This window comes from Glycine max, chromosome 4 (genome assembly GCF_000004515.6).
Source record: "Glycine max cultivar Williams 82 chromosome 4, Glycine_max_v4.0, whole genome shotgun sequence".
Taxonomy (NCBI): domain Eukaryota; kingdom Viridiplantae; phylum Streptophyta; class Magnoliopsida; order Fabales; family Fabaceae; genus Glycine; species Glycine max.
In genome coordinates, this window is record NC_016091.4 from 44,940,408 (window position 1) to 44,956,397 (window position 15,990).

A 15,990-nucleotide genomic window follows, 5' to 3' on the forward strand; every position below is an offset into this window, starting at 1 on the left:
CTCGAGGAGGTGGATCAAATTCCTACTCTACTGTCAATGTTGCAAACTCTTCCCATGGTGACAACCAACAAGATATTGGTATATCATCATCATCCAACTCCTCACATGGGATTTCTAAAGAACAACCTCAACAAATTGCTCATGCACTATCCATGATGAATGCAACTGGTAATATGATGCTTATGCAAATGTTGCAGGTTTGTATCCTTTTTGTAATGGTTCAAGTAATTTTGTATTCACAAATCCTTGGATCCTGGATAGTGGAGCCACTGATCACATTATTTCTGATTCAACACTTTTTACAAAAACAAAACCATCACCAATATCCCATGTTAATCTACCCACTGGGTCTTCAGCCACAATAAATCCACCGGCATTGTATCATTCAACCCGGACATCGATCACCTTAAACAATGTTTTGTGTGTGCCTTCGTTTCAATTAAATCTGATGTCTGTTAGCAAAGTTATTGCTTCCCCCTAAGTTGTTGTGTCATTTTGTTTCCTAAATTTTGTGTCTTTCAGGACTTGGCTACGGGGAGTATGATTGGCTCGGGTGAATAACGTGATGGTCTTTATCACATGTCATGTCCCTTTTGCAACAAATACCAGGCTCTCATCAAGTTTCTATATCCTCGAATCTGTGGCACATGCGTCTTGGCCATCCTTCACCATCTCGTCTTAAATTAATTTCTCCATTGTTATCTTCTCCTAATGATTTTTTTAATAATAATTGTAATGTTTGTTTTATGGCAAAACAAACTAGAATGCCATTTCCTTTAAGTCATATATCAACCAATGCACCTTTTGAATTATTACAGTGATGTTTGGGGTCCACACAAAATTCCCTCACACACAAGAGCACGTTTCTTTCTTACTGTTGTGGACGATTTTACAAGATGCAAATGGGTATTTCTTATGCAACATAAATCTGAAACTCAGAAGGTCTGATACCACTGGGTATTCACAAAGAGAATAATATATATATACACAGTGCATATCTAATCATTCCTGATTCTAATGCTAAGATAGCATGATCAACAATTAGTGGGATTGTATCTTTAGAAAAGGAAAGTAAATATATACAAATCAATTGCAAAGATAGTTTTCAACAGACTCGCGACAAGATCGATATTTCTCCAACTAATAAGCGTGAGCATTATCATCAACTATTGAGGATCAAGCCTCCTATGTGTTCCTTCGAATGCAACATGGACGCAACATTGTTTGAAGAATCTAACCGCATTGCACTACTACAAATAATGGTTTTAACATTGACAAATTAACATCGGTTTTATCAAAAATCAATATTAACAAAAATACGGTAGCATACTCATAAATAACATGAATTTGTTAACATCGATTTTTAAAAAATCAATGTTAACGAACTCATGTTAACATCCATTTTATCAAAAACTGATGTTATTAAAAAAACGTAGAGAAAACTCAGCATCGATTTTTTCAAAAATCGATGTTGAGTTACTTTGATAACATTAGTTTTAAAAAAAAATTAATGTTGTGAGATCCTTTATAATCATTGTTTGACACTAAAAACCCCCAAGTCATCTGACTTTGAAATCTCTCACTCTCATCACTCTCACTCAAACGCTTTTGTACTCTCATTTGCAACCTCTCGCGGCACTGCAACATTACTGTCGACGTCACTCGCGACACTGCAACCTCACTATCACTCTCGCGATGCTACAACCTCACTGTCAGTCACAAAAGGTTAGCTTTCTTCTCCTTTCTTCGTATTAGTCTCACAGGACGCAACATAAACGAAGTGAAGCCTGGTAACTTATATATAGTGTTTACAATGTATTTGACGAAATGTGTATGTGTACGTGTGGATGATGGTTTGTATGTGTAAGTGGTTTATGAAGCAATTGATTTTACATATTGATTCCTGGACCACGAAGTAGTTAATGGTTAGGATTGAATGTTGTTGGTCTCTAGATCTCCTTTGCCTTTCAATAACATTTGTTTGTGTATTTGTTTGTATGTCTCTATCTATAATATGCGTTTCACTTATGTATGTTTTCTATCTTGAGTGAGATGTTACTTTGTAATGCAGAAAGTGTCCTTAACTTCTCTTGTATATGAGATGACAAACTCCAATAAAGCAGATGATAGTCAATATAATTTGTATATATGTATATGCTTGTTCCAAATGTTGAAAATAAAATATTTTGGTATGATGTGATTCTAAAGGCACCAAATCAGAACTGAAAATAAGATGAAAAATTATGAAGCAACGAATGGTAATTTTATTTCATTGGCAACTTTAATATCAGGGTGCTTTGTTGTTGACTTGAAAATTTTGGAAGATGACCAATGGAGGAAATATCATGAGAGCTGCATTAATTTTCGTTCCTCTATTTACTACCTTCATATTTCCACCCATGTCAATTACCAAGTACACCATAAAAAATAAAATGAGCCTTAGAATAGCCTTGATGCTTGAAGAAAACACATTAAACTCTATGCTTCATACTCATATGGATGTGTGAGTTCCATTATAGATCTATTGTCTTACAAACTGATAAATTTGCTCTGAAATGAGAAATCCTTGATCTTTTATTTATATATTTAGATATGTTGATGCCTAGATAACATGTATTTATCAGTATTTGATGTGCAAGAAATGTCACTGAGTTTGACAGAACTTAAATATATAAATAGTTGAGATATCTCATTCTGTTGCAAAAGTTGTTTTGATGATTGTGCTTCACGGTTGGACCAACAACTTGTCAATGAGTTCTAACATTTAATTTTTAATTTGTTCATTAATTTATCATTATTGATATAATTGTTTTTGCTAAAGATATTCAAATATTAATTATTATTTTTAAACAAACAAGTAATATAGAGAGATGGGTCCACTTACTCCAAGGGTATCTCTTTTAGAATTATTTCTCATCCTCACCATTCATTTTCTTGATACCTACTTATTGTAATCAATAACTAATTTTAATCATTAGATATAAAAAAATGAATATATATATATAAAGGGAGAGAGGGTATGTAAATGTCTATTTTAATTCCTAAAATTATAATGATTAATTAGCTTAGTTTACATAATTAATAAAATAGTAATGTATTTCCTTTGTTTCAAAATAATTGTCAGCTTAAGATTTTTTCACATGGATTAAGAGCAACAATAAATAAGATAGTTCTTTTTAACAATTTTACCAAAATATTCTTACTTTTTTTTAAAAAAAAATGCATTACTTGTAATTGTAGGGTGATTAATGGTGGCTATTGAAAAACTGATAAGCACAATACTCAACAATAATTAGATTTATGTAATGTTGTGTAGGGTGTTCAAGACCTAACCAACCTGTTTGTAAATCGTTCATCGATCCAAAAAAAACTCAAAATTTGCTTAACATGAAAATCACAAAAAAAAATCTAAAAAATCACATATTTTGACGGTTTGGTTCAGTTTTTGGATCTTGTTAAAAATTTGAACCAAATCGAACTAAACCACATATTATAATTATATTGATTTTATTGAATGTTTAGTATTATATAGCTAGTATTATTTTAAATTTATAATGTTTTATAGTATGTGATTTATAATGTACTTCTTTCTATAATTAGTTTGTAATGTGTGATTTTTCTTTGGATAATTAATAATAAGTATTAAATAATTTATGACATTTCCTTTACATTATAATCAAGATGCATATTTTATTTTCATATATTAAAAAATAATGTATCAGTATTATTAAAAAAATAGTGTTAAATATTAATAAGTGATGCACAAATTATTATTATTTTACAAAATAGTTGGTAATATTGTTTTATAATAATACTAAATAGATTGACAATTTTAAATTATAATAAAAGATTAAAAAATAAAAAAATGTTAAACCAAACCAAACTTTTTGCTACTCTAGTTTTGAATATAAGAACAAAAGTTTCTTATTTTTTTTCTTCTCAAATATAAGAAAATCTCAATTACCTAGCCTATGCCTTATTTAAGGAAACTATCTCCAAAATATCATTAATTTAATAAGGTCAAAGGCTTATTTTACACTTGACACTCCCTCTTGACTCATCTATAAGCAAAAAAGTAGTTTGATATATTGAACTTAAATAGAAGTAAATCTAACTAATTTTACCATATTTAATGTTATCATTCCTAAAAACATCTTTCATTTAATTCTAATTCTATTTTAAATGGCTCTTTTTATTCATCATACCAAGTTTTAATAAAAAATTATTTTTTGATTCTAAGTCAGAAATCATAAGTATTTCTCAACCCATTGGATTAAAGACTAATCTAGTTCATAGTACGTGACTACGATTAGCCCAAAGAAATCTTGCATATGGTGAGAATCGAATACGAATTCTTCTATTAAATAGATCTAGATCGTTTTCACTTATGTGATTGCAGTGGATCATACACTAAAATGCGTCAATCCTTTTGATTAAAAATAGTTTAAGAAAAATATTCATTTTTTAATTGGAACTCACAATTTTAATAAAAATAACTAATTGCTTAATAAATGTGAAATATGTCTTTTTTTATTCTTATATCTAAGATTTGAGGGAGTAACTATTTAATAATTTATGGAGGTTTAATTTAAAGCAGTCATATAAATACTCTCTTATATTTTTAGACCGGTCAAATATGTCTCTTTTCTATTCATATCTTTTATTTTTGTTTCTTCTAAACCAAACGCCGTATTAATGAACTGGGTAATCAAGGATTTAAAATTTCAGAAATCATTTTATTATTTAATTTTAAAGAGCAGTTTAACTTATCAATACAGTCTCCATCCATTTCAAAGAATAAAGAGCAGTACTCGATTTATATCCGTGAGATTGAACAAGAAAGGGATCTGGATCCTCTCCTTCAAAATTCCTGTACAAGTCTCTCTCCAGCAGTTTTCTGAACCATTGGATACATCTTACGGTTGATAACTAAAGCTAATGAATTCAAACAATATTTTTCTCCTCCAAGCTTATTTCAAAGCAAATGATTTTGTCTCACTGTGGTTTGCAGTGTGATATTACAATGACGATTCTGACTTTCTTAAAGATTTTAAAAAAATATAAATATATTATATATTTTAAATATTTTAAAACTATAACAATAGAATTTTTTTATATTTGATATATAAAATGAATAATAATAATAATAATAATAACAATAATTACTAAAGTATATATATATATATATTAATTTTAATAAATAAATAAATAAAGATTAAAAAATAAAGAAAGACACATAATTAATACGTTTATTATTTTTTTTCTCCTTGTTTAAATTTATCTAAAAAATAAAATGTAAATAATAAACTAAAAAAAGTGAAAATTATAAACTGTATTAATTAGTTTATATTACTAATTATTTATTTATTTAATTAATTTAAAAAAATATACTTTAGTAATTATTAGTGTTCATGTTAAAATGATTTTAATATATTAAATATAGAATTTTCCAGTGTAATGATTTTAAAATATTTAACATATAGAATATTTATTTATATTTTTCTAAAAAAATAACTTAAGAAAGCAACAATCGTCAATTGCTTTTAATAAAAAAAAAAAATCAAGATGATGTTGTGAGAGAGAAACATTAATTGAATTAATTAGCTTTTATTCTCAATCGAAAGGTACATCTAATGCGCCACAAAAGTGCTGGAGAAGAGCTGTAGAGGAATTTTGAAGGAGAGGATCCAGACTCACAAGGAAGATTAAGATAAATCGACACGCGGTACTGATATTTTCACTCATGCATCTGCCCTGTCATAAACACCAATGCATATTCATGTCACGCAAAGCCTCTTTCCTTGGCAAAAGCAAAAAGTCTAGGTCTAGCACATATCTTACTACGATTAATGCAGCTGACTACAAATAATTACCATTGTTATAGCTCTATGTTAGTGAGCCCAATAAGACTAGGAATGCATATAATACAGCATGCTTAAGGGACTTGGAGACCAACTTTAACAGGCCCAAAAGAACAATCAACAAACTTATACATTTTAGGAACGGTTAGAATAATTCCTATTAGATTTTGAATTTGTTATTTTGGATAGGACTATGAGATATCATGATTATCTTTTTTTTGTTCCATTCATGTAATTGCAGAGGACCAATAGATGTATTGGACACCCTTAATATATAAATATAGAATTGATGAAATAAAAGGTAGAGAAAATTTTAACACTTTTATTTTAGGAGGTTCCTTGTCCTCGAAGTCAAGGATAAAAATGTGACCCAATCAATTTGGTGCTCACGAAGTATTACCCACATGACTAACAACACTTATGACAAATCTATTGAGTGTCTTGAAAAGTCGGTCAAACTCCTCTTCACCTCACAATTAGACCTTACCTCTAAGGTTGATTCCATCCTTACCTAATTGGTCAACCTCATTATCACACCTTTTCCACCACCTCGCAAACACCACCTGAAACTGTATTTTTAAGATCTTCCAATTTTTCGAAATCAACAATACTCCCGAGCATGAACACCTTTCTGTTGTTTCCTTCTATACGGATGGCCCTTGCTCTCAGCTGGTACCAATGGATGTACCATAACAGTCTCATCACGTCTTGGCAAGCCTTGTTGCAAGAATTAGAATCTTACTTTGCTTCGTCCTTTTACAATGACCCCCGTGGTGCCCTATTCAAACTGACCTAGCGTAGCATAGTGATCGAGTACCTCATTGATATTGAATGCCTCGCTAATCAAATTGTTGGCCTCCCACATTCCTTTCAATTGCTTCATTTCTAGTCTTCACCCAATGAATTCTTTATGAAGTCCAAGCACTACAACCAGTCACCTTACCCCAAGTGGTGGCAATCATTAAGTTTCAGGAAGACAAAATCAAGGATCGTCGATGTGTCACTCGCAATAGACCCTTTGTCAACCCCCCTCTACCACCCACCACCCCAATTGAAAACCCCTATCCTTCACCCCGATTCCCCTGCTCCTTTACTTCTGACGGCACCATGCCTTCAGTATCATCATTTATCACCAGAAGATATAGTAGAACGTGTGAAAAAGACCTTTGTTACAACCATGATGAGAAGTTCAGTCCCAACCATTGTTGTAAGGCTCGTTTTTTCTTACTCATCATCGAGGACGATGCATCCATTTTAGAGGAAGGTTCCTACCTTGACCTAAGCTCCAAAACACTTCCTAGTATCCCTCCCCAGATTAGCTTTAATGCTCTCTCGGGCCACCCCACCTATGAAGCTCTTCATTTGGAAGACTTCATAAACCAACATCATGTTACTATTCTAATTGATGGAGGGAGTACCTATAACTTTCTTGAGACCCATGTAGCTAAGTTTTTAGGCCTATTTTCACAGCCTACTACGGTCCTACGCGTTATGGTGGGAAATGACACCATTATTAATTGTCTTAACATTTGTCCTACTGTTCCCCTCATAATCCAAGGCCACAAATTTGTTATGGACCTTCGTGTACTCCCTATTAGTGGAGCAGACGTGGTTCTAGGCGTGTAATGACTTAAGGAGCTTGGCCCAATTATGATAGACTACAAGACACTCACTATGTCTTTTATTCAGGATGGCACCCCCGTTGAAATCCGTTCACACCCCCTCCTTACCTTTGGACATTTCAGCTCAACAAGTAAAGCGCATGGTCTAAACTCTTGCCGCATCGGCCTTTTTCCACATCCAAATCCTCCCATCATCCTTAGACTTCGTTCACTCAGAAATTCCCCTCCACCCCAACTTTCACTTCTCCTCCATCGTGTGTTGATTTCACCACCTCTTCATCCCTCCCACGGGCCTTCCCCCAAACCACCCCACAAACCATCAAATCCACCTTCACCCCAATCCCTTATTCATCCACTATCTATTTTTGCAATCTAAATGGGATAATGACACTTCTCCTCCCACTCGTTGGGTTCTGGTTCAATGGTTAGGACTTTCTCTTGAAGATTCCTCTGGGGAACGATGGGATGACCTTTCTAAAACTTTTCACTTGATAAGGTGATTCTTCCCGGAGATGGTAGTGTTAGTGAGTCCAATAACACTAGGAATGGAGACAATAATACAACAGGCCTAAGGGACTTGGAGACCAACTTCAACGGGTCCAAGAGAAAATAATCAACAAACATGTGTGTTTGAGAGAATAGAATCCACTAGAATAATTCCTATTAAATTTTTGAGTTTGTTATTTTGGATGGAAGTATGAACTATCATGATTATCCTTTTCTGTTATTCATTTCTTGTAATTGCAGAGCAACAATAAATGTATTGGACACCCTTGTCATATAAACACATAATTGATGAACTAAAAGTCAGAAAATTTCAGCACTTTTTTTCTAGGAGGTTCTTCTCCTCGAAATCAAGAATAATAGTGTGATTCTTTGAGTCTACATAGTACATTCTTTGAGCGTGTGTTTACTCCCCGGCTTTAATTGTGAGTTATTACTACTCACTACCATATCTGTACCCAAAAAAATTAAGTGTGTTACTTCTAGTAGCACACGTTAAAATAAATGCATATGCATCGCATTATGGTGAGCCTTTTCTTAGCACACGTTAATTTATAAAGTTTTAAATATGTGGATAGGTAAAGACATAATTTCGACTGATTTTATTTAATTCTGCGTCGGAATACGATGGTTGGATTCGTACTATTTTAATTAATTTTATTGGTTTGTCTTAATACCTTGCTCGGTTGTATGTTTCCAGTTGACAGCCTAAACATGGCATGCATAATGGAACAGAAAAATGAAAACATTGATCCCAGCAAGGTGGGGCCCAGAGTCCGAACCTCGAGGCTTCGGATACTGAAGCTGGAGACAATAGGAGCCGTTGATGGACCTTGGTTACCCTAAACGAGGTTCTTTGTTGAAAAATTCCCCTACAAAGATTCTTCTTAATTTAATTAAATAAATAAAAAGAGAGAAAGTCCTATCCTATATAATACGATGAAGAATTAATGGTTAAGTAACATCTTATGCTATATAATATTATTAAGTTGTCGGTCTCAATGATATGAAATTTGATTATTTTAAAAAAATATTAAATTTGAGTTTTATAAATAAAAAAAATTCATTAAAAATAAATAATTAATTTTTTTAATAGAAATTAATAATGAATAAAATGGATAAATATCACCAAGTCATAATAGTAATAAAATAAAATATTATGTAACATGAGATTGATACCTATGAATTACCGACACAGACACAGACACGTGGACATTTAAAAGGTCTAAAATATAAAACATAATACAAATGTCGTGTCGGTGTCGAACATTGACACAGATACGTGTCGGATACCGAACACAACAAAAAACTGAGGTGTTCATGCTTCATACATTACTAGTAATGTGGGTATAAACACGACATTCCTGTGGCAATGTGAAAGGAGCGAGGTCCCATTGGTCCAAAAAAACACACACGATAATGGATCATGCCCGAAAGGGGGGTTTTATGGGGAGATTATGGTGATGGACATGGAGAAACAGGCCTGAGTTTGACATTAACATGGGACAACCTGTTGTTGCTCCACGAAATCATTTAACTAATTGATACTCTTTCTACTTTTTTGTTTTTTTACTCCTTCCATGTAATTTCCTCTCCCCTACTCATTCATTCCCCTGCACCACTGGTCTCCACCCAAACAAATAATTAGCCATCACCATTATAAAAAAATCTGGATCATTAACCCAACACACCATGCATATATTATTTATTTTATGCTACACTTTTCTATTAGATGATTATGCTATTTGTAATGATTTAAAATCAAAATATTAAATAAAAAATTTAATATCCTAAGAATCCAAAATATATAATTAAATATATTTTTAGCTTTTATAGATATAATTAGATTTGATTTTGACTTGCTAAAATTTTTATTAGTTTGATGTGTATTTAAACATATCACGTTAGTATAAAATGATATGTGATATGGTATATTTAAATACATGTGATATTATCAATAAATATTAATAAAGATCTTTTGAAAATTTTAAGTAATAACTAAAACTATTAATTTTCTTTTCAAAGAATAAAAATAAATTTAGTTATATCCACAGTATCTAAAACGAGAGTCATTCATGAGTTGGATAAGGATTGCTTCGAGTTTCAGGAAAAATTAAATTGTAACCCATCATATTTATCTGGGTTGGGTTACTTCAGATTTTGAAACTTTTCTAATATAAAGGAAAATATTTTCTATTTTTAATAATGATTTATTTATTTTATTTAATATTTAATTTTTCCTATAATTATTACTTTGCATATCTTATTAGTTTCTTTACATAAAATGAGATAACAACTATTACAAAATAAACATGACCACATTAAGACACTCAATAAAACTAAATAAAATCATAAAAAAAAAAGAATGAAATCGATAAAAGAGAAAGAAAAATCTAAGAACTAAAGTGTATTATTTCCTTTAGCTCACATGTTCCTCACTTTTACTTTCTTAAAAAACGTCTGTTTGAGTTAAAAAATACATGTTTATATAAATTATTTTTAGTCACAATTAAGTAATTTTTTTAGTATATTAGAACAATAGCCTCCGGTGAGTCTAACGCTAATATTTTAACCATGTGCTTTTGGGTTGTTTTCACACAAGACATTAATGTCCTCTGATTATTAAGTAGAATTGTTTGTGGATTAGATTAAATTCATCCAATCTAATCAATTTAATTTTGTTAATTTAACCTTCAATCAATTTAGTTTAAATTTTTAGTCGGATTCGATCCAATTTAAAATAGTTTAGATTAGATTAATTTTCGATCTTATTCCTACTTTTAATTTTTTTTAGATAATATTAAATAAAAAATAAAATATATAATAAAAAATAATTTAAAATATCATATATTTTATTCATATGTCATTATATAACTAATAATAAAATATTTACACGTCTTAACTAAAATAATTAGTATAAATATTTTTAATTAGATATATTTTTCAAAAATAGATATAAGTTATACAATGATTTTATACATATGTGATCTTTACTTAAAAAATCTCATTTTAATTAGATACTTTTGTAGTAACTAAAAAGGGAATTTTATTATATGCTTCTAAATAAACCAGGCAAGTATTTTCATAATTAGGTTAAAAATAAATAAACAATTAGATACATTTTAGTTAATCTGATTTTTCACATTTAAATATATATATATATATATATATATATATATATATATATATATTTCTTAGAATGTAACTTGGATCTAATTTAATCTTAAAAATTAGTTAAGAAATAAAAACTATTTTTCAATTATAACAATTATAAAGTCTAATATAATTATATTATTAGTCCATATACAACTTGTATTATTTTCGACTATTCTGAAAAGAACATGTAGGAAAGCGGAAAAACAAAGACCATAAGTTAAGAAGGAAAAACACCAGGTCAAAAGGACAACACGTGGAACTGTGGAAGAGACAAGTAATTAATAGATAGATGGGAATAATAAGAAGGAAAGACTGCGACTCATGAGAGAAAAAGACTATTATTATTTTTCCCCCCAAACAAATCCAAAAAAAGTAGTAATTAATTATATAAAATAAAAATAAAAAGGCGAGAAGCGAGAGTAAGGTCAGGTTCAGCTTCACAGTTTCACACCAAAAAAAGGTGAATGTGAACACTGAACAACAAAGATGGGTGCCGTGACCTCTTCAATGGCGGCCAAGCTGGCGTTCTTCCCTCCTTCTCCGCCGTCCTACAAGGTGCTGAAGGAGGAGGCCACGGGGCTGCTGCTGATGGACCCGTTCCCGCACCGCGAGAACGTGGAGGTCCTGAGGTTCCCGAACCGCCGCGGTACCGAGATCGTGGCCATTCACGTGCGGCACCCCATGGCCAAATCCACCCTGCTCTACTCGCACGGTAACGCCGCCGACATTGGCCAGATGTACGAGCTCTTCGTCGAGCTCAGCATCCACCTCCGCATCAATCTCATGGGGTATGTATTTATCTATGTTGTTAAATAACTCTTGTTTCTTACTTCAGTTTTTGCTTCTGTGTTTGTGATTCTTGATTCGGGTCTGGGATGGATGGTGGTGATGTTGATGGTCAAAGATGATGTGTTGAATTTTATTTGGGGCTGTGATGATTTCTGGTTTGTGTGGACCTGGTTGCCTAGTGGACTAAATTTGTGTGGTGTGTGTGTGTATTTTATGTGGGATTATATTATAATTTGTACAGATCAGCTGAATTTGGGAGGGAGTGTGGTATTCAATCGTTTTCAATTTTGTTGAATGACCAATGCGTGTTGTTGGGTTTGGTGGCTACTTTCTTGCAACGTGACGAACGAACCAAGAATCAAATCCCTGCTGGGAGATGTGCATACATTTAGTGTCTCGAACAAGATTGTCTCAAGGAGGATATTTGTGGGAATTAAAAAAATAAAATTATGTCGGATAGATTGGATGATTGTGAAGTTCGAATTTAGAATTTAGCTGGTCTTTTTGTATTTTGTTCTCACTCTTGGATATGTGTTTGTTTACCTTCCAACAGAATTTTGGGTGGGCATGAGTGGAAAAAGAGAAGAAAGTTAATATGAAGTTGGTAATAGAGGCTTAACTTGTTGAAGAAATTGATGTGCGACATCAATTTATGCTCAATGGAATTTTTTCTTGTTTGGGTTCTGTGGGAAGTACCCGCAGTTTTGGGTCTGTGGTGTGAATAAAGCTTATGTTTTAGCTCTAATACTAGTGAATCTCTCTTGCTGTTATATGTGACGCTGAAAATGGTTGATATGGTTGGATTGTTGGTTTCTAAACTTCCCAAAGCGCCGCAACAAGTGCTGGAGTTCAATTCTACATGGTGTGATTGTTTACTAACAATCCAGAGATTACAGCAACACCTTAATACCCAATAACTGATGAAATTGTTAACTGTGGTGAACTAATTCAGTAATGATAACAAAGGAAGTTCATGATCGATTTGCCTTGACATACTAATGCTGTACCCTCCAAACAATGGAGATGCTAATGCATTATGTTCACTTCCTTCCCCCCCCTTAATTTCAGTCTCTTGGATGTTACTTTTATGTTGTAAAAGAAACGTTTGCATAAGAAATGTTTTGTTGAGGCATAAATACGGTCACATGACCAGCAATCATGTTTGAGACTGTACTTTATAGACCATCACCTGATAGAATTAATCTAAAGAACAGCCCCCAATAAAGAAAATGATAAAAGGTACTTGAAGTACTATGTCTGCTTATCATTTGTAAAATTATATGTTACTAATGTTTTCAAGCATCTTGTATCAATGTATGCAGATATGATTACTCTGGCTATGGACAGTCATCAGGGAAGGTAACTACTCTAAGCACTTCTTTCTGGTTTCTTTAATTCTTTTGTTCTCAGCAGGAAGAAGCCTGCCTCATGAGAAAACTAATCTGGATATTTTTCACAGCCAAGTGAGCATAATACCTATGCTGACATTGAAGCTGTATATAAGTATCTGGAAGAGAACTATGGTGCTAAGCAGGAAGACATCATCCTTTATGGTCAATCTGTTGGAAGTGGCCCTACTTTGGATCTTGCTTCTCGTTTACCCCGTCTAAGGGCTGTTGTTCTCCACAGTCCTATACTATCAGGGCTGAGAGTCATGTACCCTGTGAAACGGACATACTGGTTTGACATTTATAAGGTTAAATTTTTTATTTCCTGTTTGCTTGATGTCATTTGATTTGAAAATTATGTAAGTGGTGTGTATCTGAACTTAGTTCCATTTTATTGTTTTGCAGAACGTTGATAAAATTCCATTGGTGAAGTGTCCAGTGCTAGTAATTCATGTAAGTATTATTGTGTTGGATTGCCCACTTACTATTTTTGTCATCATGATTTCAGTAGTTACTATATGCCTTTGACTGGTATCCAGTTAAGAACTACTGTAATGGTTGTAGCCCTTAAAATAAGACAGTGCTTAGTGTGCTAGCTTGGTGTTCCAAGTAACAAATAGAATCTCTTTTAATACAAACAACTTGCATGCTACTATTTAGTATCTGCCTTTTCTTGCTGACATTTGTGATGAAAATCATGAAATGGGTTGATTATATCAAATTTGAAGAGAAAACCATTTTTCATCAAACGAACTTGTTTACACAAGAAGTGAAAATTTGTTCATTGTGGCTGATTTTACTGCACCAAATTTGAAGAGAAATCAGCCTTTGTTGCTGATATAAACTTAGCAAACCCTAAACATGAAAATTGTATTCTTGTTTTTATGGCAACTTGGCGAACATTGCTTTTCTGTAGTCATTGTTTTGGGTACAAAGCATTTCATGTCACTTTACTAAATCTAACATCATTCCCATACTCTCTTCAGGGAACTGCTGACGAGGTTGTTGATTGCTCTCATGGCAAGCAGTTGTGGGAGCTATGTCAACAGAAATATGAACCTTTGTGGCTCAAAGGAGGAAATCACTGTAATTTAGAACTCTATCCCGAATACCTTCGACATCTCAGAAAATTCATATCCTCGGTAGAAAAGCCGCCATCACAAAGAGTGAGTTTCAGGAGAAGCATAGACAGAGTTGAACAATCTAGAGGAAGTACTGATTGCTTTGAAACACCGAGGAAGAGTACTGATCAGAGGGACAAACCAAGGAAAAGTACTGATAGGACAGATAAACTAAAATTTCATGAATTCAAATTTAACAATACGGAAAAGTTAGAGAAGATAAGAGTCCAATTTGATCAGATGGAGAGGTCACGAAGAAGCGTCGAGTACAATGATAAATCAAGAAGCATTGAGTTCCAAGATAAATCCAGGAGAAGTGTTGATGTTCAGTTTGAGAGGCCACGGAAGAGCATTGATTGGCTGGATAGAATTCGAGCTAGCTGAACCTCTTGAAGTATAAGTAATATTGGCACTGGGTTTGCTACATGGGAGGAAAAGGTACAAAGATACAGACACAGTTACTTACACCGGGGTTTTAACTTATGGTTTGCAGAATGCATATTACTCGTGCAGTTTCATACTTTCGTTGAAATGTTCATGTAGATTTGGATATGTTGGGACTTGGGATTTGATATCCTTAGGTTTTTCTGTTATTATTATTTGCAATTGAAGCGACTCTAACCTTGTTTTAGTCCTGAGAAAGAAAATGAACATCATGTCAAAGGTGGCTGTTGCTATAATTTATAAAAATTCAAATGGATTGAATATCCTTATTGATTTTGCCTTCACTTTTCTTATCGTAATTCTTTCCTCAAAGATTTTATTACTTGTTTACAGTGTTTCAGTTAGCTTAATTTTTCCAAATCAGCAAATATGCATGAGTTTTGCCATTACTTTTGTTGCCAAAAAGGAAATTATAAGAGAAGAATTCATTGACGAAGTCATAAAAGTTTATGTTGTCGTACTGTAATTATTTAGATTCATTAGAAGTGAGGTGAAATGCAAGCATACCCTTTCAACTTTTGACTGATTTGGAAATAGACACCTTTTACTGTGAAATCTTCTTTAACTAATGAACCCTTAAGACTAGGGGTGTTCATGCCTAGGTTTGTTTCGATTATTCATTAAAAAATCAGTTGAATCAAACTTATAAAATGTATTAAAAAATCAGTTAACTCAAACTTATAAAATGTATCTGATTCGATTTTCATAATTCGAATCAAATTAAATCAATATTTTACGATTTGATTTTTATGATTTTTATTAAAATATTATTTCATTAAAATTTATATATTTTCTTTTTATCTTTTAAATTAAATTACATTAAAAAAAAGTGCTAATAACAATCTATGAAATTTATTAATATATTGAATCTTCTATAGTAAAAATCTGTCAAATTTTTATCCATTTTAAACTAAACATTTTAAAAAAGTAGTCTAAAAAAAGAAATAATATATATTATATAAGTTTGATTTACATAACACTACAAAATCCTGAGAAACTTAGATATACACATAAAACATATAACACTAACATAATATAAGTGTTATAGTTTAGTTTGATTTTAAAAATACAAACTGAAATCTGAACCAAACCGATCAATTTGAGA

General features: G+C 32.1%; 1 protein-coding gene across 1 annotated transcript; it reads left to right on the top strand.

The window, feature by feature from the left end:
- The first annotated feature begins 11,392 nt into the window (after positions 1-11,392).
- LOC100813072 (alpha/beta hydrolase domain-containing protein 17C) lies at positions 11,393-15,154 on the top strand. The gene is made up of 5 exons (XM_003523071.5): positions 11,393-11,931; positions 13,255-13,291; positions 13,392-13,628; positions 13,726-13,773; positions 14,307-15,154. The coding sequence occupies exons 1-5, from the start codon at positions 11,630-11,632 to the stop codon at positions 14,823-14,825; spliced, it is 1,143 nt and encodes a 380-aa protein (XP_003523119.1). The 5' UTR covers positions 11,393-11,629; the 3' UTR covers positions 14,826-15,154.
- The last annotated feature ends 836 nt before the right edge of the window (positions 15,155-15,990 follow it).